This window comes from Ziziphus jujuba, chromosome 1, assembly GCF_031755915.1.
Source record: "Ziziphus jujuba cultivar Dongzao chromosome 1, ASM3175591v1".
NCBI lineage: Eukaryota > Viridiplantae > Streptophyta > Magnoliopsida > Rosales > Rhamnaceae > Ziziphus > Ziziphus jujuba.
Window position 1 is genome coordinate 36388008 of NC_083379.1, and position 27790 is coordinate 36415797.

The 27790-nt window shown below is 31.9% G+C and overlaps 1 protein-coding gene across 2 annotated transcripts; it reads left to right on the forward strand.

Moving 5' to 3' along the window:
* Positions 1–2640: 2640 nt before the first annotated feature.
* LOC107431124 (G-type lectin S-receptor-like serine/threonine-protein kinase At4g27290) lies at positions 2641–7166 on the forward strand. Of its 2 annotated transcripts, XM_048476986.2 has the most exons (7): positions 2644–4015; positions 4221–4343; positions 5030–5190; positions 5269–5479; positions 5599–5836; positions 5932–6082; positions 6516–7159. In XM_048476986.2, exons 1-7 carry the CDS (start codon positions 2743–2745, stop codon positions 6819–6821), a joined length of 2463 nt encoding a protein of 820 aa, XP_048332943.2. In that variant the 5' UTR covers positions 2644–2742; the 3' UTR covers positions 6822–7159. The 2 variants fall into 2 exon arrangements, with proteins under 2 accessions (XP_060675130.1, XP_048332943.2); XM_060819147.1 differs by lacking the exon at positions 4221–4343 and having other exon boundaries at positions 2641–4015; positions 6516–7166.
* Positions 7167–27790: the final 20624 nt, after the last annotated feature.

Here is a 27790-nt window from a genome sequence, read left to right on the forward strand (position 1 = left end):
TATTTGTTTATGTTTTACGGGTTAAATGATTCAAAGGATCATATGAATCAACAGAAACTATGTTAGATGTTAGTAATATGATCAAACACAGTACTATCACCGTGTATAGATCTTGAAAACATTGTTGTAACACGCCGTCCTGAAAAATGCTTGAAATTTTAAAACTTTGACCGAGTTTGACCAACTAGACAGTTTAAGAGCCCAAGTTTGACTTTTTGTACAGTCAATATTTTAGTTTGACCAATATGTCATTGTGTAGAGTTCATTGATACAAGTTCATAGATTGGTAGCATGCCAAATTCTGAGTTTCGGATAAAAAGTTATCGTTCTAAGACATTTTAAACATCCATTTTATATCAATGTCCAAATTAGTACTAGATTTTTATTTGTAAGTGACCCAAGACCTTATAAAAATGTTGGAAAACATGCCCAACAAGGAATAAAGTCCAAAATACTTGTTTTATCCCTTAAACTAGGGAAAATTCTCTCCAGACCTAAGGATCTGAACTGGGTCGTTTCCAACCCCATTTAACACCCAATCGGGTTGTCACCATTTTTCCCAAATACGGCCACCTTTCTCATACACGTGCCACACATCAAGGAAGACCACCCAACGGCGATCTCAGCCGTGAAATTTCATGGTGAATAGCTGGCTAATGCACCTAGATAGGGCCTGTGAAGTTGGCACAGCCGGCGAAGTGGGTCATCGAAGTTTTTTTGTGTTTTCCGGCTATTTCAGCCAAACCCACTCACCCTTTCCTCCATTTTTGGACCCTTGAACCCATTTCCATGCTCCATTTGTTAAGATTCCCCATTGTTTAAAAGATACATCAACGGGGAGTTTAGTCGAGTTTTGTAACAAGTTTTTGGGCCTCCAGTGATACTTTTGGACTGAGATAAGTACACCATTATGTTTTTTATCTCTTAGGCTTTCCATTGGTATAAAGTTTATGAATTTTAAACATCGTTGGATAATTTTCCATTATAGGTGTCAACGTAGAGTTGACATGATGGTGCTTAGATTGGTGAAGAATCACACAAAGAAGAATCCTACAAATACGTTTAGAAATGTTATCACACCAAAAAAGTTGAAGCTATAAAAAGATATAACTACAATAGATGATAAGTGACTGGCAGTTTTGAAATTTGGTTGAAGGGGAAAATATATGAGGTCTAGCACATTAGAATTTTTCCTTATTGTGTAAGTTTACTTGTTGACCAAATTTACTTGGTCATCAGGTAAGTTTCTAAAAAAGGCAATCTTGTAAGTCTATAAATAGCTGCTAAGCTTTTCAATCTTATATCATAGACAACACAAAATTTTAAACGCTCCAAAGAGAGAGTTTTTAAGAATTTTTTTATTTTTCATTTTATTTTTTTATAAATTGATTTCTAGAGAACCATTTTCTTCTCAATTTTTGTGTTTTTGTTTTCTTTGTTTATTTTGGATTTTTCATTGTTAGAAAATCGCAACAACAACCTGGTTTCTTACTTGGTAAAGACACTGTTGTAGAAGATTCTTCATCAAGCAAGCTTGAATCCTCTTCAACTAATGGAATTACTGCAACTCTTTTATCACCTCGATAGAGTTTTGAAATTACAGGTCATTTATATCGCACTTTTAGTCATCAATACATGCATTTCATGGTTCACATATTTTAAGCATTTCAATGTGAGAGATCAAATCTCTTCCTCTAAGATTAGTGGCATGGAAATTTAAAAGAACCAAAAATATCTGCAGAAATTGACTACTCAGGAGTTAAGATGTAGATAAAGTGACCCTAAAATTACCAAGCATGCGAGCTTTGTGCTCTAGCAGGTTTTCAATGTGGTTTTAAAATTATTGTTTTTGAGAAACACAAAAAAAAAATATATATATATATATATATATAAAATAAAAAATCAAAAACTAACACAATCTTTTTCCAAAAACTTTCTTTAAAGTTTTATTGATTAAATAAGTATATCCTATAGTTTAACAAAAATTTTAAACTTTTTTTCATCTTTTGGGAATCCAACAAATTCTGTCAGTGCGTCTGTGGAAAATTTCATCAGTAAGTCGAAAAAGATTTATATCTATTCTACCCTTTATTTTGTTGTTTTTTTCTTAAAAATTTTACAAGACAAGAAGAACTTGCATATATGACAATAATTGTGGGACCAAATGCTTTGAAGCCACAAAAAAAAGCACCACCGACGTCTCAATCGGGATGGGTCTTCCATACTCGTTTTATTAAATTCCAGTTAAAGGATGTTATCAAAGTAGCAATATCAAACGTCAAGTCAATAGTCTAATCCTTAAAACTTAATTACCGATAGAAGGTAAACCCATAAGACATTCATATAAAGAAAACAATCAATTAACGCATTTGGACAATTTAATAACTGGCACATATTATGAGTTTATTTTTCCACGTAGATTTTTAATTTTCAACAAAAGCCAACCAAGTGATATGAGTTTACACTACATATATACATATATATATATATATATATATATATATCAACAAATTTCCAGTTTTAAATAAAGCCAATTAATAATCTTCACATATATTTATGGTAACGATAATGATAATGAAATTAGAATTTTCAGTTTGAAATGTAGAATTTTTAAGCCGACCAATCATTTATCATTGTAACATCAACCATAATTACCAGAACTCGTCCTATGCGTCAAGGTTTATCTACGCCTGTCTCTACATATATCTAAGAAGAGAGGTCCAGATTCTAGCCAAAGAAGAAATGGAGATTCTTTCTTTTACATCCTTATTAAGTACCATACTAATCCTTTGCTCCTCTGAGTCATCTATAGCCCTTGACACCATTTCTGGAACCCAAACAATCACTGAAAACAGCACCTTGATTTCCAAACATGGAAAATTCGAACTGGGTTTCTTCAGTCCAGGTAGTTCCACAAACAGGCATGTGGGAATTTGGTACAAGGATATTCCAGGTAAAACTATTGTTTGGGTGGCAAACCGGCAGAAGCCAATCAACGACTCTTCGGGGACTTTGATGATTAACAGAACAGGGCATCTTGTCCTTCTCGGACAGAACACTAGTACTGTTGTTTGGTCAGCAAAACCAAACAAACCAATCCAGGCTACTCTAGTATTACAGCTTTTGGATAGTGGAAATCTAGTCCTAAGAGATGAGAATTCAGAAGAGAGCTATCTTTGGCAAAGTTTTGATTATCCTGGTGATACTTTATTACCAGGTATGAAGCTGGGTTGGGACTTGAAAGCTGGCCTTGAAAGGCGTTTAGTATCTTGGAAGAGCTCTAATGATCCTTCTCCTGGAGACTTTAGCTGGCGGATTGAACTTTCTAGCTACCCTGATTCTGTCATGTGGAAAGGCTCCGACAAGTACTGCCGGAATGGCCCATGGAATGGCCTTCGTTTCAGTGGTCAACCAGAACTAAAACCAAACCCTCTATTCAAGTTTGAATTTGTTTCCAATAAAGATGAAGTTTACTACATTTTTTACCTCCAAGATGGATCTGGAAAAACCAGGATTGTTGTGAACCAGACAAGTGGTTATAACCGGGAACGCTACGCTTGGGATTTAGCGATTAAAAGTTGGAAAATATATGCGTCAGTGCCAATAGACAACTGCGACAAGTATGCTCAGTGTGGTGCCTATGGAAACTGTATCACTGGGGAATCCCCAATTTGCCAATGTTTAAAGGGTTTCAAGCCAAAAGGAAACTTTATCAACTGGTCTCAAGGATGTGTACGGAATAAACAATTCAGCTGCGAGGACAAACATTCATCTGGGTTTCTCAAAATTCGTGGTTTGAAATTGCCAGATACTACGTATACTTGGGCAAATGCAAATTTGAGTCTCAAGGAATGCAAAGTCCAGTGCTTGAGTAATTGTAATTGTACAGCTTACACAAATTCTAATATCACAGGAAGAGGAAGTGGCTGTGCCATGTGGTTTGGAGACTTGATTGATATTAGAGAGGTTAAAGATGGACAAGATCTATATATTCGAGTGCACGCTTCAGAGTTAGGTATGAGATTGCTTTTTTATATGCACATTCCTCGACTAGTATTACCATGAAATAAATAGATATGATCTTTATTTTACATATGTTTTGCCTAACGGCTCTGTTTTCTTCAGAATTGAAAACTTTCCATGTTTTAGCTTCTTTTTTGTTTTCTTCAAGCTGTGATGATTTAATGACACTTCTGTATGGTCCAAAATTAAATGTGAAGGTAGAAGCAGTGAGCATAAGGTGAAAATAGTTGTGATAGTTTTGGCTGTCTTTGTTGTGGTCTGTGGAATATTCTTGCTCGCTAATTACATCCGCAAAGTCAGGACGAGGAAAGACTTAGAAGGTAAAAGTCAAGCACTTTAAACACACATAGACACATACACATATATTCTCATAGAGAATGAAGTTTTCATTCTGTACATACCAGATGATAAATTAGTAACTGCATCCAATCTCCAAAAAATTCCAATTGTTTCAAACTTTCTCTATTTGGAATGGAATTTTTACAAAATCTCCGTGAATAGGATCAAACCTTATTCTATGGTATTTACATGACATTCCTCATTCTTATATATGCATATCCATGTTCAATTCTTGAAATCCACAAATCATCCCACTTTTACTATTTATTTGAGTTGCTACTAACTCCAACTCATTCAATACTTTTGAGTTGATATATGTATCCTTATCTGCTGAATTCCACTAGGAATAGTTAGTGTGCCTGCCAAACTTATCCTGCAGCTTACTGGACACCCTAAATCAAGAAAGGTTGACAAAAATGTAATATTTGGTTTCATTTGCATAAACATTTTTTGTAGTCATATAGTTGTTCACATTGTGCTTAGTTGACCACGAACTCGTGATCATTATTATTATTAGATCCTAGATTCATAGCTTCCATGCTTATGAAATTTTTGATTTGATATGCAGCTTCCATATTAAACGAAGTTAATGTATCCAATCAAAACATCCCATCTTCTGTTGCATTTTCCATTTCTTAATGTGAAATCACCTTTCTGTCTTTTTCAGACAATGCAGGAACCAGTGCAATAATGAACAATCAGAACAACGAAAGCCAAACACAAAACCTAGAGGTGCTATTCTTCAACTTAGATAAGATTGTTAAGGCCACTAACAACTTCTCAAGCAGCAATAAACTTGGAGAAGGTGGTTTTGGACCTGTTTACAAGGTAACTCCAACATGCTCAGAACTATCCAAAGCAGCAATAGTCATATGTATCATAATCCTTCTACAAATAAATGTTCAGGGTACACTAGAAGATGGGCAAGAAATTGCTGTGAAAAGGCTTTCAAGGAGTTCATTACAGGGAGTTAACGAATTCAAAAATGAAGTAATTTTGATTGCCAAACTCCAACACCGAAATCTGGTAAAGCTTCTTGGTTGTTGCGTTCAAGGGGAAGAAAAAATGCTGGTTTACGAATACATGCCTAATAATAGCCTGGACTCCTTCATTTTTGGTTTGTTTATCTCACAAGAGCTTCATAAGTTTAATTAGATTAATACTCTAAATTTCCATTAAAACATTATACATAATTCTCAATGTTGATGTTTATAATTTCAATGAGGTTCTTTTCAGACACAACAAAAAGTATGCTCTTAGATTGGTCTAAGCGCTTCAACATAATCTGCGGAGTTGCAAGGGGAATTCTATATCTCCATCAAGATTCAAGATTAAGGATTATACATAGGGATCTCAAAGCAAGTAACATTTTACTTGATAATGAAATGAATCCTAAAATTTCAGATTTTGGTATGGCTAGAACTTTTGGAGGAGATCAAAGTGTAGGGAATACAAATAGAGTGGCCGGAACATAGTAAGTAATATTTTATTTTAATGCACTTTCTTTACTTCAACTTTTCATCTTAAACACATCAATTAAGTTTTGCTAACAATTTTGTTTTGCACTAGTGGTTACATGGCACCTGAGTATGCTGTAGATGGATTATTCTCAGTGAAGTCTGATGTCTTCAGCTTTGGTATTTTGTTATTGGAAATCATTAGTGGAAAGAGAAATAAAGGGTTCTATCATCAAACGAACGATTTTAACCTTATTGGACTTGTAAGTGCCAATTTGTTGTTATCGTATAGAAATCATTTTGAGCCCATCACTTATATATAAATATATAAGATCAGACTAAAATTAGATCCTTAATATTACGGTTTCCTTTTTCAACCTTTGAATCATATTAAAGGCTGAGATTTAAAATTGCATTTGGTAATCATTGAGTCCTAACAGGATTTATTTTCCCGAAATAGAGTTTCAGTGTATCACTAAAGTCATATTTGACCAGTTTTTGAATTTTAAATTCCTACCTTTATTTTGAGGCAAGATCTAATAAAGAAAGATATAATGTTAAAACCATCAAATTGTTATAATATAAGCCTGATTCTATATATATATATATATATATATATTTGAGATGTTAAGATCATGATGTTTCAACATAATAACAGAGCACCCTGATTGAGAAATTGGATTTGACATATTATAGGCATGGAAATTGTGGAAGGAAGGCAGACCTTTAGAACTAATGAGTCCATGCTTCAAGGACCCAATTAATCATCCTGAAGTGCTGCATTGGATTCATATCGGTCTCTTGTGTGTACAAGAGCACCCTGAAGACAGGCCAAGCATGTCTTATGTGGTTGCGATGTTAGGTAGTGAAAGTAGCTTGCCCCAGCCCAAACAACCTGCTTTCTCATCCGGAAAAGTCACAGTTAGAGCAGACTCTTCATCCAGCAAGGCAAGATCCTCTTCCACCAATGAAATGACTGTAACTGATTTAGAGCCTCGATAGAGGTGTGATCTCTAATTACGGTTCTACCATTGTCACTTCTAAAATTTCAATGTGCAGCAGATTGTTTATTGGGCAAGCATGGAATTTGTTTTTTTTTTTTTTTTTTTTCCTTAACCAATGAAATTGTTCCTACTCTTTTAGTGCCTCAATAGAGGTTTATATAGTTACACTTATACTATTGTCACTTTTAAGATTTAAATTTGAGAGCAAGAGCACCGTGAAGAAAGGCCAAGATATTATATGTGGTTGTGATGTTGGATAGTAGAAGTGCCTTTCCCTATCAGCCCAAACCAACCTGCTTTCTCATCAGGTAAAAACATTGTTGCAGCAGATTCATCATAGAACATGCCTGAGTCCTCTTCAACCAATGAACTTACTATAATTTTTAGAACCTTTATAGAATTATAGGTCTATTATAGTCACTTTTGGTCATCAATAAAAATTCTTGTTTCATATTTTAGAAATCTAATTTATGTGATCAAACCTTAAAAAAAACAAAAAATGAAAAAAGAAAAAAACGACTAACAAACAGAAGAAAAACAATATATATGTATACATAAATATATTATATGATCATGATTCTGTTCATTAACTTTTTTATTTTTTTATTTTTTGGGATCAGCACAGTCATTTACGTACATGTCTATGACTCTTTCTTTGAACAATTTTGCCTTTCCTTATCCTTTTGACTTTGAAAAAATTAAAAGTAATAAAATGCAATTTTAGATTCACCATCATCTTCCAACTCATCTTTTTATTTTATCCCTTTGTTTAAAATGATTTAAACCGATGCATGCTATGAAAAGGAATCATCAAGACAAGAATTTAAAATGAAGAAAAACCAGAAAAAAGGGTAAAAGGAAGCTTTAAAAAACAAAACCAAAATACAAAATGTTAAGGTGCTGTTTGGTAACGGGGTTGGTTTTTTAACTTTGTATTTTCTATCTCAATGTATATAATTTGCTTACTTCAAATGTGTTAGTAGTAGTTAGAGTTTGTTAAGCATCAAAACTAACTAAAAAGTTAAGGGAGAAAAAATAAATAAATTAAAACATTAACACTAAATTGAACATAATTTCAAATTGTGTTGGTTTTTTAGCTTTTGTTATTTTTTTCCCCCTTGAAGATAACATTATTATTAACACTTTCAGGCAAGCAAATTACATACAATTAGATAGAAAAAAATAAAAATTAAAAAAAAACAAAAAACAAAAAACCAGCTATGTTACCAAACGACACCAAAAAAAATAAGCTCTATTTAAAAAACAAAATTTTAAAAGAAGCTTTGTTATGGATTATGAAAATTGTATTATATATATATAATTTTTCTATGGTTTGTACATCTTCAAGTTTTAACTTGTGCATGTCTACATTAGGCAACTTGTAAAAAATGTCATCACATATGTTGCTAGATGTGTATTTCTAGATCAAAATTTTGGAGATATCTACACTATATATGTGGAAAATTTCTGCTGGGGAAGGTGATTTTGGACATCTTTACAAGGTAACTCCACAACATGCTCAGAACTGTCCAAAGTAGCAATAATTACAGTTAGTACTATGTATCGTAATCTTTCTATGAATAAATGTTCAGGATACACTAGAAGATGGGGAAGAAATTGCTTTGAAAAGGCTTTCAAGAAGTTTTAGGACAAAAGGTAAACCAATTAAAAAATGAAGTTCTTCTGATTACAAAATCTCAACACGAAAACCTAATAAAGCTTTTTGGAAGTTGCTTTCAAGGGGGAAAGAAAATGCTTATTTATGAATACATGCCCCCTAAAAGCCTAAACTCCTTCATTTTTGGTTTGTTTTGCTCACAAGCCTCATTTTTGGTTTGTACCATAATCACTTTTGGTTGTCAATACATTTACTATTTCATTCTTTTAAGCATTTCAATGTGCAAGATCAAAGCTCAGTCCTTGAAATTAGTGTTACTTAAGTTTTGACTACTTAAAAGTTAAGATGCAGTTTCTTGCATTTTGTTTTTGTAAAATGGAGGACTCAAATTTCTAAATGTTAATGCAATCATCACTAATTGGATGATTCCATTTTGGGTGGTCTGTCAGATGGAATTCATAGTTGCTTTGAGTTCAAGATAGAGGAAATGAGAAATTTTTATTTCTCATGTTTATATAGAATGGGAATCGAATTGCATATTGTTTAACAAATTTTATTCCCAAATTGGTTCAGCTTTGATTTGTCTTCTCCACTCCTAAAAAATGTTGTTAACTTATTGGTTGAAAATGGTAGAGAAGTGTCAACCTCTTAAGTCCTTATAAGTTGTCAAAGAGCCTTTTTTAAGGGTTTAGGCTTGTTGGGGGAAAAATTGGGTTCCCTTCCAAATTTCTTCAGGATCTTGGGATTGATAGTGAAGAAAACTCAGCAAAACAAATTAAAGTACACACACAAAAGCATAGAAAAATGAAGGAGAAAACAAAATTTTTAAATATGGCTCAATGATTAACATGAGCCCTACATCCTTAGAGTGCACTTGCTCAAAATTCACCATTAAACTTGGAGGTTTTACAAAGATAGTGAAGAACTCTCTTTTGTTCTCTTTTGTTTGACTCTCTCAATCAATCTCTCATTTGACAAACTGAATACATTATCTTATAAAATTTAGGTCTCAATGAAACCCATTTAAACATGAGAAAACCATGACAAAACATTAAAACCCATATAAAACTAGCTGTAACGCCATGACCCTGGGCAATGGGTGCCATAGCAATCTCAAAGGTTTTCCATGGATGTCGCAGCACCGAAGTCCTGCTTTTCACTGCCATGGCCCTACCCACAGCATCGCACTTCACCTGACTAAAGCTGTAGCCTTTGCTTTAGGGTTGCGACTCTCTCCAGCCAAAGTTGCGGCCCCATGATATTGTCCAATAGCTTTGCATCTTCCTTTCTTCAGCTACTTTAGTCTTGTGCTTTGGTTTTCATGTCTTCACACTTCAACAATGCCTCCATATTTTACCAGAAAATTCATATAAATAAATCAAAGTAGGAATTCAAACAATAACCTAACAAGTTTTAAGTTTGGACCTGAAAAATAGCTGCACCAATATAATATAAAAATATTTAACCCAAAGTAATACTTTCACTTCTTACCAACTTATTTTCCAAACAAGGAATTTCGTAGGTTCAAGATCACTTTTCCAGCTAAAAATAAAAATAAAAAATTATAAAGACTTAAAATAGAGAGCAACCAAATTACCCTTTTAGAAACTGAAATTGGAAGGCCTTAATATATACGATACATAAAAAGGTTGAGAAAATTTTTAAGGCAAACTGTTGACATATCTTGATTTACATAATAAATTCACTTTCTAATGAGTTAAACTTTTGAGATCATGTGGTAATTTAACATGAGATCAGATCCAAAATCTTACATACCTAAGTTAAATTTACACTAACACCTATTAAAAAGAATTAACTTATGTAAAGACCAAAATGGCCTACAAGTGAGAGGGAATATAGACATAGCTTGGTATATATAATATATCCACTTCATACAGTTTAAGCTTTTTAAATGAAATGGTACAAAATCTTATCTACATGACCTCTTTCTGGACTTTCTTACCATTTGAACAACCAAACAAGCGTATATCTAATAATAAAAATTGTGTAATAAAAGATTTAGCTAATCAAAATTGTGTAATCTTATTGATCGACTTAGAATTTAGAATAATCAAAATTTAGTTAATTATAAGAACTGACATTGGAAGGCCATAATACATAATGAAACATGAAGAGGCTAATAGAATTTACAAGGTAAACAAACTTAGATCTTAACAATATTGAATGAAATGGTACCAAAAATCTTATTTACACTACCTCTCTCCTATATTTAGAACAACCAAGCTAGTGATTTTTGTCCAGTAAAAGTGAAATGACAGAGCCAATACATTGAAAGGTTTATTACATTTTAACCCTTATGTAAAACTTTATCTGGGGTGAAATATTGTGCACCTCAAAACAGTGGTTAGTGGCTGCAAAGGGAAAATTGGGAAAGTGCCTTGCCTTGGCCCAAAAAACCTGGTTTCTCATTCTGTAAAAGACATTGTTTCAGCAGATTCTTCATTAAGCAATAATGAATCCTCTCCTACCAATGAAACTAATGTGACTCTTTTAGTGCCTCAACGTAGTTTTGTAACTACAGTTCTAATACAGTCACTTTTTTGGTGTATCAATGTATTTCCTGTGTCATATGTTTAGCATTTGAAGGTGTGAGATCTAGGCTCTTCTTCTACAATTAATATCAAGAAAATTTAAAATAGCAATGTCTTCAGAAATTGAATACTTAGGAGTTAAATGAAATTTCTAGCATTCTATTGCACACTTATTTCTAACATGTTAATGGAGTTAATCATTTGTTTGATTAAACTAAACTAATTGGAGATTTCAATTTTGGTGGCCTGTTGAATGCAAAGAGTTAATATTCTATAGCTACATATTGAATTCATAGTTGCCTTGGTTCCTAAACTTTTCTTTCGGGCAACATTTAATTCCCCATCTAACCAGAATATCGCACCATTCATCCCTAGCCTACTTTTTTGGGTCTAAATTCCAATGAGTTTCATGTGCAATACATGTGACATTCAAATGATGGGAAAACTTTGTCTTTTTACATGCCTCTTTCTCATCTATCTGTTAGATATTTTTATGTAAACTACGTATAATCAGTGCTTATTTGTGCTAGTAATGAGACTGATTTGTTTATTTATTTTTGTTTATTTATTTTTGCAATAGAGCCTTTGAGTATACATTCTTTGTAATACTTTAGCTGATTTATTGGACTAAAGACCTATTCAGTCTAAAAGCCTAATTAGCTTATTCCGAATTATTATTATTATTATTATTGTTGTTGTTGTTGTTGTTGTTGTTGTTATTACAATTATTATTGTTATTGTTATTATTATTATTATTATTATTATTATTATTATTATTATTAATGTTGTTTCTGTTATTTGGTCACTACCAAAGCCGAAATGAAGAAAAGTTATCATTGATGGTGCCATTAATGGTTCTCTTAGTCATGAAGGTTGTGAAGGTTTTTCAAGCACTTGTAGAGATTTTATAAAGAGTTGTTTTGCTGTTTCTCTAGATGTTTGTTATGCCTATTAAAATGAGCTTTGGTGTGCAATTTTGGCTATGGAATATGCTCAAATTTATAATTGGGATCATCTTTGACTTGAATGTGATTCTAAATATGTTTTGGATTGCTTGAGAATCATTCTAAGGATGCTCCTTGACATCTGAAGGCTAGAGGGAGTAATTGTTTACAATTTATTTTGGGCATTCAAGTTCATGTTTCTCATATTTTCAGAGAAGGTAATTATATTGTTGACGCTCTTTTAAAGTATGCAATTTTTATGAGCAACACACAATGGTGGTTTAATCTGCCTAGTTTTTGTTCAACTTTACATTTTCATAATGTATAGGGATATGAAAATTTTAGTGTTCATTTTTATTGTCTGGTACTCTTTTTCCTTGTTGAGGTTTTCCCTACTGAGGTTTTTTCTCAGTCGGGTTTTAATGAGGTAAGAAGATTGTCCTACACGACTAGGATTTTTCTTGTACTATTTTTTTTATTTTATTTTTACTTGTAGGGCAGGTGTGGTTTGACGGATGCCAACCTAACTGGGATGTCTTTGCCTCATCACTTTCAAGTAACCTTTTTGTATTATTATTATATTGATCATTTTATAGTGATCCTAAGGCCTTTTACCTTCCTTGATTAATTTCTCATTTTTAGGCTCGATAATGAACGTGTTTGTTTTGTTTTCGGATATTTTAAAGTAACCTTCTTCTAATCGCTCTATTTCTACATCTGATGCCTTTACTTCTGAGCTTCAATTTAACAATGTTAAGGTTGTTTTGTCCCTTGCATCATTCTTCTCTAAGGAGCTGACATTTGTTGTGTTAGAATCATGCATACAGCGGAAGCCTGATTGAGATTTAATAAAGCATATGATAAAATAGTGTCATTATCCATTAAATTTTACTAACTTTTTATGCAGGACCTTCCAAGCTATTCTACGTACATAGAACTGTGTGTGGACACACCTAATTACTAGAAACAAGAAGGCTCAAAGGTTTTATTTATCTATTTTGGTTTACCATTAAAGTAGCACCAGAAGTCCCCTTACTTGGTCACTATTTTGTCCATGTAGGAAGGTTGGGATTGAGCTAACACCTTATTCTTCCATTCTTGTACAAATTTGATTCCTAGAATATAGTTAGTTTTACCCAAGTCATTCATCTCAAATTGCTCTTGCAGGTAACCCTTTACATCTAACAACACTTTCACATTGTTTCCAATTAACAGAATGTCATCTACGTAAAGAACCAGAAAAACTACCATTATACCTTAAATCTTTTTATACACACATGGCTGATTAAGGCTTTTTTCAAAACTGTATGATTTAATAACTTGATCAAACCTAATGTTCCATGACTTGGATGTATGCTTAAGTCCAGAAATAGACCTATGCAACTTGCAAACCATGTGTTCTTGAGCTTTTATTATGAACCCCTTCGGTTGCTGCATGTAGATGTCCTCTTCCAGCTTCCCATTTAGAAAAGCTGTTTTAACATCCATTTGCCAAATCTCATAATCGAGAGCTGTTGCTATAACCAAGAGAATTTGGACAGATTTAAGCATGGTTTAATGGTGAAAAAGTGATGAGAATTTGCCGGTACCCATACCAACAACTACACGCTGAGGTGTTGATCCTGTGCAACTAAAGACTGGGCCAATTACAAAGGCACAAACTAAGAGGTTTAAGGAAAATCTTGTTAGTTTCATACGAGGATTAATAAAATCTCAAAAAGGCATGATTATACTGTAACATTCTAAGTCCATTCTGAGCATACAAGTTTTGAAGGCAGAATGGACATGGGAAGCTGTTTTAGTGCATTTGAGGACTCCGGGCAGCAAGGGATGATTTTGTAAGTTTATGAATGTGCTTGAGCTTTCTCAGAAGTAACAAAATCATGTCAAAGTAGTGGCAAGGATCTTCAAGCACATATGAAGGCGCATAAGCTTCAACATGGCCTGTTTTGCTTATTTTGGCGCTGGGAAAGACTTTTCCTACAATCCAAGTTTTGATAATTCCAATCAATGACAATGTGTGGAGACCAGTTCTAATCCTACTACGCATCCTACATGGTATATTAGATCTGATTTGGACAATCCAGGTCAATCTTGATCAAACGTGATCAAAATTTCAAACTTGGGGCATTTTCTCATGTCGGAGTGTTACATATATCATCGTACCAATGGAATAAATGTTGTCATAGTAAATGGAATTTTGGATAAACACTTACCGTGAGACTTAATTTATTTAATTTATAGGTGTTAATGTGGAGTTGGCATAGTGGGTAGGATGTCTAAATACTTGTCTTTCACAAGAGTTAACTTGCCTAATTCATAAAATTGTCAATCTAACCTATTCTCTTCCACAAGTGGTTAGGCTATCCTATTGGTGGTCTAATTACTTGGTAAGATGCTCGAAATGGCAATGAATGTTGATTAAATACCAATCATGGGTTCTAAGTTACTTTATTGATGACTTAATTTAATGTATTTTATTATAGTAATTTGGTTGATTGTCACCAGCACCTATATGAGTATCCGTTATGCTACGATGTCCCTAACAATAGTATATATTTTGATATGATTGAGGGGGTTGGAAAAATAGCATTTTCATAGTCATTATAATGTAATGTATTCTTGTTTTTGTTATTTCTACATATGGAAGCATCTTTAATACTATGTCTGTAAATGCCATGATATAGCTGGATTGGACTTGTCAATAGTATATAAAGATTTTGATAATGTTTTTGACTATTATGAAGCTATATTTAGCTTTAGAAATTGATCCACTGCATATGCAAAATAATAGTGTGTAAAGACTGGAAGCACTTATATAAGTGATGTATAATGGTCATGGAGAATCACATGGATGATTCTATATTTTTCAAGTATTTGTATATGGATATTGTGAATAAGTTCGTTATGAAATTTATCAAGTTTGATAAAATGATAAGAAACATTATTTGGATTTATTAAACTCTACTGGATATGATGGAGTTACTAGTGAAAAGGAGCTTATTTTGAATATTTCCTTTTATTATAACAAGTTCATGGACCTTGATATGGACATTTGTGAGGTGTATCCAACCTACACCATAATGAAGAGCTTTCCATCTTATTTTGACAATTTTAGGTCAAGCTTCAACATACTATAAAGTTTAATTGTGGTTTAGAGGAGTTAACTTTTATGCTTTTCAAGGAGGAAGATGACATTAAGTTGAATAGGTCAAAGTCTTTTGCTATTGTGACCAATCATAAGGAGAAATTCAAAAAAAAACTTCTACAAAGAATGGACAAGATCTGAACCCCAATAGAATGACTTTAATGTCAAGTTTCTTTGGCATAAAAGGTGGTTTGCTATTTGTAGGTAGAAAGAAAGAATTTTTTAATGGATAGTGTAACTTTTGCCATAAGTTTGGTTATTGGAAAGTCAACTACTAAGAGTTGATGGCTCAACTTTATTATACCACTTGAGTGAACATAGATATTTTATTATCTATGTTGATGACTTCATCTATTATGGATATGTTGTACTTATGTATGAGAAGTTTGATGCTATGGTTGCATTTAAAGAGTTCAAGATGAAGATCCAGCTTCAAATGAATAAGATATTGGTGGCTATAAGGTCTAATAGGGGTGGTGAATTCTACGATATATATCATGAGATTAGATAGAACCTAAAGCCAATCACAATCTATTTGCATGAGTATGACATTTATACCCAATACACAATGCTTTGCACTCCTCAACAAATGACAATTGAAAGGTAAAACCATGATTGGTGGATATAGTGCAATATGCATTGGCAAATTTTAATTTGTCATTTTTTATGGGAGAAAGTTATGCCTAGTTTACATATTTTCTTATGTATGAGGTTGTAAAGCTAAGGTTATTATTTATAATTCTCAAGTCAAGATTTTGGATCCTAAAACTTTTAATGGTTATTTGTTGGTTATTATAAAGGATTTAGGGGTTTCATAGTTTATTGTCCATCTCATAGCACCAGGATTGTTGAGTCAAACAGAGTTGTCTATTTTAAAGATGTTTTGGCATTGGTGATGGCAAAGGTCCGAAAAGAGCTTGAATTTAGAGCCGAAAGTGTGTTCATTTCCATTGTTAATGTTCCTACTAGAGATATTGTTGATCCAATAATTGTAGAACTAGTAGTCAGTTAGGACCCATCGAGGAAGAGTGAGATGTTCCAACTACAGCAGATGTTGATATGCCTTTAAGAAGGTCACAGGGGGTTTAGAGATCCACTATACCTGATCACTATGAAGTTTATCTGCATAAATATGAATTTGATATAAATGATGTTAGATCTAATCACTTATAAGAAAACCATAAGCAGTCATTATCTAACTTTTTGTTAGATGTAATGGAAAATGAAATTCGTGACATCAATTAATATGTGAGATTTGGTTCAGTTACATGAAAGTAGCAAATCTCTTAGATGAAAATGGCCTTTAAGACTTAGAAAGTTTTCAATGGTTGAGTAACGTAAGTATAAGGCAAAACTAGTAGTCAAAGAATTTATCTAGAATGAGAGAATTGACTGTAGTAGGCATTTTCTCTTGTATTCATAAATGATTTTTGTAGAATCAATATGGTGTTTGTGGCTCATTATGACTGAGAGTTGCATTAGATGATTGTTAGAACTACATTTCCAAATGAAGATTTGTATAAAGACATGCATATGGTCAAATTTATTAGCTTGCAAGTAGTTTCGACTAGGCTTCAAGGTAGTGGTATCTCAATTTTGATGAAATTGTCACCAAAATGGTTTTAGGAAGAATGCTATTGATCTATGCATATGTATGAGGGTCATCAGGAGCAAATTAATATTTATAGTATTGTATGTTGATGACATACTGTGGGCTTCCATTTGTATTGAACTATTAACTATGACAAAACAAATGCTATGTATCCATTTTGATATGAAGGATTTTAAAGAAGTTTTATTTGTACTTTAAACAAAGATTCTTTGAAACTAGGCTAATTGTGTTGCAATTGTCTCAGAAAACATGCATTGATAGGATTTTCAAAAGGTTTGTTATGCACATTAGCTATCCTAGTATGGTATCAGTGGTTAAAAGTAACAACCTTTCAAGGGATTTATGAAAGTGGAAAGGGACAAATGAGAGTAGTCCATTTTTTTTCTACATTTGGCAATTTGATGTTTACTCAAAATTGCACACCATCAAATATTGGTTATATTGTGGTTGTGTTATGGTAAATGCTTGAGTAGTCCAAATTATGTGTACTATAAAACAACCATTTTGTTTTGAGATCAACGCACACTATTTTTTTGTAGTGGGGTTTTATGAGCTGATCATAATAGTTCTGTGTTCATGTTTGTTTTGAGATCAACACATCACTACTTTGATATAATGGAGTTTTATGAGCTACCTATAATGGTTATATGGATGATTAAAAGTTCAATAATGACATTGTTATTTATAATGGCAATAAAAGCTATTTTGTGAAAAATGTTGGACAAATACTTAAAGCTTTATTGATTGTAAAGGTAGAGTATGTGGCTTGTTGAGATGATGATACATGCTTTTGGGTGCACTTTTGTTACATTATCAATGATGTTATTTTATGGTAATCCCATAGCTATATCATTTTGTTAAGAGTCATTTTATTATGTACATGTCTATTATAATATGGTGGCAAACTCATTACCAAAGCCTAGCTTATAGACTTGTTTGAAAGTACCTGTCCTATATGAGAATGTGGAGCAGTTAAAACTTTTGTATCTCAGTGGAAATTTTATAATTTGCAATAATAATGTCCATATTGTATGTTTAATATGATTGAGTATTACTTTGTGAGTAATACATCTATGTATGTGAATTATTATTATAAGATATTTATTACACATATTATTGCTCCTTGTGATAGCAGGCTTATTTTAACACATTTGGTCTCTGTATATGTATGTTGATCCACTAGTACCATGGTGAGTCCCTACTATCTAGTTTGAGTATGTTATTGTATCCTATCATTATACAATGTACTTGAATGAAATGATATAGTGTGTTTGGAAATTGTGTGTGATGAGGTAAATCTCGACTATCTAAACTAAGTTTATGGCATGCAGTGTACTTAGTTGAAATTGTATCTAATTTTGAAAGATTTATCAAAAGAATCTCTATTACCTAGTCAAGTATGTTGTTATGCCTTGTCGGCATTCAATATGTTTAAATGGAATGATATTTTGTTTTGGAGATTCTCTAGTAAGTGAGTTTATTGCTATATATAATGATTTTACAGTTCAAATGGGAGATAGTTATATATTTTTCTATGAATTAGCCATAACTATAGGACTACTCACTTACGAAGCTTATTTAGGCTAATAATGAAACTGTCTTGTTTACTTACTTTTGCTATAAGATTATTGGGCACATACTTTCTGTAATACTTCGATTGACTCATTAGACTAAAGAATATATTCTCTCTAAAAGTCCTATTAGCTTATTACCGGTTATTATTATTATTATTGTTATTGTTGTTGTTATTGTTATTGTTATTAATTATTAATTATTAATTATTAATTATTTTGTGTATATATAAATTGGGAAATAAGCCATGAGTTAGCATATGACACATACGTTATTGATGAGATTAGGGATTAAGACATCTACAAAGTCTGCTTGGTGTAAATCTGAGAGACAAGTTAAAAAGGAGTGTGTCCATTAGGTACTGCGTTATTGATGAGATTAGGGCTTAAGACAGCTACAAAGTCTGCCTGGTGTAAACCTGAGAGATAAGTTAAAGAGGAGCGTGTCCATTAGTTACTGCTTCTGTATTTGTTTCTATTTTGCAGTTTAGATTATTCAAAGGATCAGATGAATCAATAGCAACTATGTTAGAGGTTAGTAATATGATCAAATACAATACTATGATTGTGCATAGATACTGAAAATATTGTGCTATATTATTGTTTAATAATATGTATAATTAAAGCATGTTAATTGTTTTAATTTATGCTAGCACTAACACTATCTTTATTTCTCCTTATGTCCCTCGTCAACCCCATGAAAGTTTGTCTCCCTTGTGTTCCTTCAAAATACGCCCACAAATTACTTTCCCTTTCAATTTATTTTTTTCTTTTATTTTGTTTATTTTTCATAAAGCAATTTATAAAAACTTGCTCATGCAAAATGAGAATAAAACAAACATCAGGTTTAAATCCCCATTCATTTCGAGTGGCAATGAGGGGTTTGTGTTTTAAGCAAATAGGAATAAACTCAAAATGAAAATTTAAGTTGGGGGTCAACTAGAAATTTTGAAAAAGGAGTTGTTGAGGATTTGAAGAATTTGAAAAATGGAAGTGGCGATCAAGGTTTAAAAGTTCGGTATCAATAGAAATATCGAAGGGTTAAAATATCAAAATTTCCATGGAAATAGCAAAAAGTATCAAATATCAATAAAATTCACAAAAAAAAATGATAGAAATTTATTTTAAAAGTTAGAAATTTTTATTAAAACTTTAGAATTAACTTATTTAATCAATTAATTATCATATTGATTATAAAAATTGCAAAAATATTGAATAGATAATATATTTATTTTAATAAATTTAATTTATAATAAACAGTAATGATCATAAATAAATTATTATTAATAAAAATATAAAAAAGTATATAATTGATAAAAATTGTTTATTAATTAAGATAAAATAATTATTATAATTTTCATAAATATCATCTCAATACTCATAAAATTTTTAGGTGGTTGAAAATTATTGATCTATTCCTCGTGTCATTTTAAAATATGAAATGTAAAAAATAATTATTAAAAGATGTATTTTCTTGATTTTTTTTATAGGATTATTAATATATCAATCATAGGAATTTTGTATTAAATATAGTTTTTCTTAATGTTTAGTATAATATATTCTATCATCTTTTTATTTTTATTTGCTTAATATTATTAATTTAAATACTATCAATATCAATTGTATATAATATTGTATTTCCATTTTATTGTTTTATGTTATTATTTTTCATTCTTATATAATCAAATATTAACTTATAATTATGGGATTCTAATGAATCCATCTTATACAAAATATATAGCAAGTATATATATACTTTATCACTAAATAGAACCTATCAAGATTATTCAATTTAATTCATTCTGTTTTATTTATATCATTAAATATTTGAAAGATAATTAAAAGATTAAAAAAATAAATTATTACTAAAGTTAATTTTATAATATAATTTATTAAACATAGAAAATTTCTAAAATTTACATAGAAATTTTTGAAATTTAATAAATACTATGGATTTTTTTAACCAAATTATTAAGAATTTAATGTGAATATTTTGATAGAAATTTTCATAAGAATTTCGATAAAATTTCAGAAATTTTGATAGATATTATAAAAATTTTAACTATTTTCATTTGGAATGTAAATTTCTTTTCAACCCCTTAAAAAATAAAAATTTCAAATAAATTTTGATGAAAATTTCAGATATTTAAAACTTTCGTGGCAATGAGTTCGTGAATGCTAAAATTTTTATTTTTATTTTTATTTTATTTTTTGGGTCAAAGTCACGTGGTAGGGTGAGCTCAAGTCCTGCCGTGGGTAGTGGACACTTCAAATACTGATGAGTGACAATTGGCTTGTAAAAAAGACTTGACCAACAACAAAATTTGTATTAGATACATATGGTTTAGATTTGCAACAAGTTAAAAAGATATTTGATCAATTACAGAACAAAAGAAACAAAGAATATGAATTTAAAAAAAAAAAAAAATCTCTTTTAATAATTGTTAATTTTTGGACAATTGATGAGGGTAAAAATTTTTATATCCCCGTTAATCTTAAAAACAAACACTTATCTTTTTTCTTTTTTTAAATTTTTTCACTTTTACTGTTTCATGTCATAAGATGAACACCTTTTGACAAGGATAAATTGTACAAAAAGCCATGAACACAAAAATGTGACAAATAATGTAACATTATCTTAGTTTTATTGGCTTGTGTAAAAAGTAAATCTTAAACTTACATAATAAAACTAATCTTAATTCGTGTATATATATATATATATATAATATTATAATATATATATATATATATATATATAAAAGAAAAAAAAAAGTAGAAAACTATGGACATCATTTGACCCACCTTCCAGTCATTATAGTTCCACTAAAGCTCTTTTCACAGAGGGTAATTTTGTCTTTTCAAGATCCTCTAAAGCCGGCAACTTATTTTCTGCTAAATATTTTATGTATATTTTACCTCATATTCCTCAGTATTTTCGCATATAATGATTTTCTTATAACACTCAAAACTTTGTCATTTTTTGGGAGTCCAACAAATTCTGTCAGCGTGTTGTAGAAAATTGCAGCAATGACTGGAACAAAATTTATATCTACCCTTTATTTTGTGTTTTTCTCAAAATTCTAGAACCCTTTTTTTTTTTTTTCCCCTCAAAATTCTAGAAGACCAGAAGAACTTTAATGACAAAATTTGTATGACCTACTGTTTTGATACTTTGTACTACAAAATGAACCATTGACGTCTCAAATCTGGAATTTTAGCAACAAAAAAAAAAAAATAAAATAAAATAAAAAAAGAAAAGAAAAAAAAGACGTCTCAAATCTGGAAGGGTTTTCCACCATGCTTTTTACACGGTTTTTGAAATTCCAGTTTAAGGATATGTTAGTAAGTAACCGAGTCACCAAAGTTTTAATACCAAGTCAAGTCAGTCTATCGTATATACTAAACGCTTCACACACAAGATATTTCAAATAAGAGAAACTTGATCAACAACTTTCTTTTAACAATAACACGTTTATGCCACCGAGTTGCATTATAAAAAAAGAAAAAAAAAGAAAAAAAAAAAACTATTCGTCATAACTAGATCATCACTAGTAGATTTGATATTTGATTTAACAATTTAATAAGTAATAATGAATTCATTTTTTCTATATAGATTCTTAAATATAAAATAAAGCCAATTTATTTGTATGAGTTAGACCTCTTTATATCCAAATGTTTAGTTTTAAATAAGGCCAATTAATAATCTTCTTGACATATGATAAAATAATGATAATGAAATGTACAATTTTCAGTTTGAAATTACACTGTAACATCAACTGCCTTGATTCTTTATTAAATGAGTCAAGGTCAAGGTCTAGGTCTATGCCCTGTATATATTTTAAGCAGAGGGCTCGGACCATGAGAGAAAGAAGAAATGGGGATTCTTTCGGACCATGAGAGAAAGAAGAAATGGGGATTCTTTCTTTTACATTTTTTATCAGTACCATTCTATTTCTTTTCTTCTCTGAGTTGTCTATAGCTGTTGATACCATTTTAGAAACCTAGTCTATTAGTGAGGGCAGCACCTTAGGTTCCAAACATGGAAATTCGCACTGGGTTTCTTCAGTCCAGGTAGTTCCAAAAACAGGTATGTGGGAATTTGGTACAAGGATATCCCAGGCAAAACTGTATTTGGGTGGTAAACCGGCAGAACCTGATCAATGACTCCTCTGGAACTTCGATGATGAACACAATAGGCCATGCTGTCCTTCTTGCCCAGAAGAGTAGTGTTGTTTGGTTAGCAAATCCAACTAAATCTATACAAGCTCCAACGTTATAGCTTTTGGATTCTGGAAATATGGTACTGAGAGATGAGTAAGATGATAAGAAGTCAGACAAGTATTTGTGGCAGAGTTTTTTATTATCCTAGTGAAACTTTATTACCAGGTATATGAAGCTGGGTTAGGACTTGCAAACTAGTCTCAAACGGCGTATAGTATCATGGAAGATCATCTATGACCCTCCTCTTGGAGAACTTACTTGGGGGATAACACTTTATAACCATCCAGTCTCTGGTTTGGAAAGGTTTGAAGAAACATTATCGGAGTGGTCCATTGATTGACCTTCGATTCAGTGGTGCACCAGAGTTAAAACCAACAAACCCTTAATTCAGCATCAAATTGTTGTCCAATAAGGATGAAGTTGATTACATCTTCCACCTCAAAATGACTGAAAAATCGAGAATAGTTGTGAACCAAACAATGGTTATATTAGGGATCGCTATGCTTGGAGTTCAGTGACTCAAAGTTGGGATGTGTTCTCATCAGTGCCAAGAGACAACGGTGACAGGTATGGTCTTTGTGGTGCCAGCACAAATTGTATTATTGTGGAATCCCCTATTTGCCAATGTTTGAAGGGTTTCAATCCAAAAAGAAACTTCATAAACTGGTCTCAAGGATGTATAGAGGATAAACCATTCGGCAACCAGGACAAACATTCATCAGGGTTTATCAAATTTCAATGGACTGAAACTGCTAGATGCTACATTTACTTGGGTCTATGGAAGCTTGAGTCTCAAGGAATGCAGAGCTGAATGCTTGGACAATTGTTCTTCTACGGCTTTCACAAATTCTGATATCAAAGGAAAAGGTAGTGGCTGTGTCATGTGGTTTGGAGGATAGATATTAGAGAGATTAAAGATGGACAGGATATATATATTCGAATGCACGTTTTAGAGTTAGGTATGGGATCAGATCACTTTCTTATATGTTCATACCTCTAATTACTAATACCATGAAAGAAATAGTTAATATCCTTACTTTCCATAATGACTTTGTTTGTATTAGAATGGACAAACTTTCTATGTTGTAGCTTCTTTTTATTTTCTTCAAACTGTAATGATTTAATGATCCTTTTTTGTTATACTATGCCAAAATTAAATGTGAAGGTGGAAATGGTTAGCGTAAGATGAAAATAGTTGTGATAGTTTTGGCTGTCTTTTTTGTAGTCTATGGAATGTTCTTGCTTGTTACATCCACAAAATTCAGGACAAGGAAAGGCTTAGGACCCTTTGAACAACTTTGCAAAACCTATATATGATCCATGTTCAACCATTAAATCCCACAACATCCCACTTATATTGTCTATCTAATTGATACTAACTGCAACACAATCAATATTTTTGTGACATCCTTTTAACTTCCATGAGTTTCTTCTTTAACACTATAAAAATCCAGCTTTATGTCATCTTGGTAACTTTAAAGAACCATGAATATGAGCAAGGTTGTGCTTATCTATAGAAATCCCGTATGAATAGTTTAATAGTTTGCCTGCGAACTTATCCTAATTTTTATTGGATACCCTGAATCAAGAAAGGTGACCAAAATATAATATTTGGTTCAATTTGCATAAACATTTTTAGTATACATATAGTTTGATTTCATATTATGCTTTGTTGTCCATGAACTCATGATCTTTGTTAACAAAAGATGTTTGATTCATTGCTTCCATGCTTTTGAAATTTGGATTTGATATGTAGCTTAAATCAAGTTAGTCTATCCAATCCATAAACATATCAACTTATGTTCCTTTTTCACTTTATAACTTGAAGCTGCCATTTGAAGATCGGGGAAGGTGGTTTTGTACCTGTCAAGGTAACTCACAACATGATCAAAAGAACTGTCCAAACGAACACTGATCTTAGTATATATCATATAATACAAATAAATTTTCAGGATACCCTAGAAGATGAGCAAGAAATTGTTGGGAAGAGGCTTTCAAGTTCAGGACAAGGATTGGACACGAATTGAAAAATGAAGTTATTCTAATTGCAAAACTTCAAAACTGAAATTTAGTATAGCTTCTTAGTTGTTGCTTTCAAGGAGAAATAAAGATGTTGATTTATGAATACATGCCTAACAGAAGCCTAGACTCCTTCATTTTTGAATTGTTTCGCTCACAAGCCCCAAAAGTTTAATTAGAATAATATTGCAATTTCTTTTAAAACTTGGAACTTCTTGATATTTTTATATTAGTTTAACTTTTCGAGAATTCAACTATGACATTGGATTAATTTGAGTTATTTTCTATTTAGATGAAACAAAGAGCAAACTGTTAGATGGTTAAAGCACTGCAACACAATCTGTGGAATTGCAAGAGGGCTTCTATATCTCCATGAAGATTTGAGATTAAGGATTATACGTAGAGATCTTAAAGCCAGTAATGTTTTACTTGATAATGAAATGACTCCAAAATTTTCAAAATTTTGCATGGGTTGAACTTTTGGTGGAGATCAAAGTGAAGGAAATACAAAGAGAGTGGTTGGAACATAGTAAGTATTTCTTAAAATACTATATGTTTCAACATTTTGTCTAAATGATATATGTGTCAATAATGTTTTGCAGTGGTTACATCTCACCTGAATATGTCATAGATAGACTATTCTCAATCAAGTCCAACGTCTGTAGCTTTGGTATTTTGTTGTTGGAGATCATAAACGGAAATAAAAATAGAGGGTTCTATCATCTAGATCACCCTCTTAACCTCATTGGACATGTAAGTGGTAAAAATAAACAAATCATTCTCAGCCCATATCTTAATGTTTGAGATCTTAAGCTCAATGGTGTTTAACATAACATCATAGCACTTGATTTAGAAATTGATCTTTACTTATTATAGGCATGGAAATTGTGGAAAGAAGGTAGACCTTTAGAACTCATAAATCCATGCTTCAAGGACTAAAGTGATGTTTCTGAGGTGCTTCACAGCATTCATATCGGTCTTTTATGTGTGCAAGAGCGCCCAAAGATAGGCCATGCATGTCATATGTGGTTGTTATGCTTGGTAGTGAAAATGCCTTGCGTCAGCCCAAAACAGCCTGGTTTCTCATTCGGTAAAGACACTGTTGCAGCAGATTCTTCATCAAGCAAGCATAAATCCTTCAACCAATGAAATTAATCTAACTCTTTTAGCACCTCGATAAAGGTCTGTATAATCACTTTTAGTCTTTAATACGTTTATTGTTTCATTCTTTTTGCATTTCAATAAGTAAGATCAAAGCTCAGCCTACAAAATTAGTGTTAAGTAAAGTAAAATAACTATATTTGCAGAAATTGACTACTTAGGATTTAAGATGCAGTTTCTTGCATTTTGTTTTCGCAAAATGGAGGACTCAAATTTTTGAATGTTAATGCAATCATCGGTTTGATTAAACTAAATTAATTGGATGATTCAATTTTGGGTGGTTTGTCAAATGGAATTCATAGTTACTTTGAGTTCAAGATAGAGGAAGTGAGAAATTTTTATTTGTAATGTTTATAAAGAATGGAAAGTGAATGCGAATTGCATATTGCATGTTTAACAAATCTTAGTTTCCAAAATTTTTTTAGGCTTTGATTTGTCTTGTCTGCTCCTAAAAGTACTGTTGAATTGTTGGTTGAAGATGGAAGAGAAGTGTCAATCTCATGAGTCCCTATTGTTGAAGTATAACCTACTGTGCTAATGTGGAGACTAGTGCTGACGTGGATAAATGGAGCTGCACAGGTGTATTTCACACTGGCTTACATGCCAGGTGTCATAGAAACAACTAGAAGAATGTGTGCATGAGTGCATGAAAGTGTGAGAAAGAGGAATTGAAAAATTATGCTGTATAACATAATTGTAATCATTGCTTTTATGATGTAAGAAAGAATATATGTTGTTACATTGAAAAATATAAAAATATAAGTTGAGCTCATGTTTTCCTCTCCTCTAACTTTTCTCTCAAATTTTCATCATTCTCATAGAAATATACAGAGCTCTTCAATCTCCATTAACATGGTATCAGAGCTCATTGAATCTGAGTTGGGAGTAAACACTATGTTTTAAAAAAAAAAAAAAAAAAGACCAAACAAAATTCGAGCAACTCTGAGCTCGACTAAAGAGTGCAAGTTAGAAATTCAGATCTGCATAATCAATGCCTGGATCTAAAGTAAGAGCTCCAATATTCTTAGGTGAGAATTATGAGTTCTGGAGAATCAAAATGGTGACCATTGTCAAATCCTTTAGGCTTTGGAGATTCGTGGAGAAAAGAATTCCAATTTTTAATGAAAAGAAAAAGGTGCTGTTACAGATTAGATTTTCCCAAGGATAGCAAATGCAAAGACCTCAAGAGAAGCTTGGGAGCTCCTGTACAAACAATTTCATGGTGGAGATCAGGTAAGATCTGTGAAATTACAGAGTTTAAGAAGAGAATTCGAATATACTAAGATGAAGGATGATGAAACATTGTCTAGTTATCTTATTAGGCTGAATGATCTGATAAATCAGATGAAAACATTTGGAGAGAGTTTGTCTAATGAGAGAATGGTTCAAAAGGTTTTAATAAGTTTGACTGAAGCATATGAGCCTATATGTTTGGTGATAGAAAATACTAAGGATTTAGCATTAGTGGAATTTCAAGAAGTAGTTGAAATCCTTAAGAGTCAATAGCAGAGACTTAACTTGCAAGTCACTGATTCCATAGAGAAAGCCTTATCTACCATATCTGTAAACTCTAAAACACAGCATAAAGGAGTAATACAATCCAATGCAGCTAAATTCCAGAAGACTTGGACTTTAAAAAAGAAGAAGTGGGAACTGAAGCAGAGGTTTCAGTAAAGATTTCATGGAAATCAAGCTGTGAACACTCATTCTGTGAATACTGTTCATGGTGGAAATAGATGGCAAGTTGGAAGTAATCAAGAAAACTCAAAACTATAATGTAGAACTTGTGGTAAATATCATTTTGGAGAGTGTAGATTCAAAGGTAAACCAAAGTGCTATAATTGTGACAAATTTGGACATTGGGCAAGAGAGTGTCCAAATGGAAAGAATGTACAGAAAGCTAACTGCACAAATCAAATAAAACTGACATGTAACATGTTCTATGCTGCTAGTGAAGTTGATAGTTCAAGTAAGAGTAGTGAGTGGTATATAGACAGTGGTTGTAGTAATCATGTGACAGGGAGTATAAATCTATTAGTTGATGTTAAGAGAATTTTTATGGAAGAGTTCAAATGCCTAATAGAATTCTAGAGAGCATAGTTGGGAAAGGCACACTGGTGA

Bases quoted from the DNA above. Each gene is read 5' to 3' on its own strand.
- LOC107431124 (XM_048476986.2), top strand. From the start codon at position 2,743: ATGGAGATTCTTTCTTTTACATCCTTATTAAGTACCATACTAATCCTT. The intron at 4,344-5,029 runs GTAAAAGTCAAG...TGTCTTTTTCAG, and splicing joins GACGAGGAAAGACTTAGAAG to ACAATGCAGGAACCAGTGCA. The intron at 6,083-6,515 runs GTAAGTGCCAAT...GACATATTATAG, and splicing joins ATTTTAACCTTATTGGACTT to GCATGGAAATTGTGGAAGGA.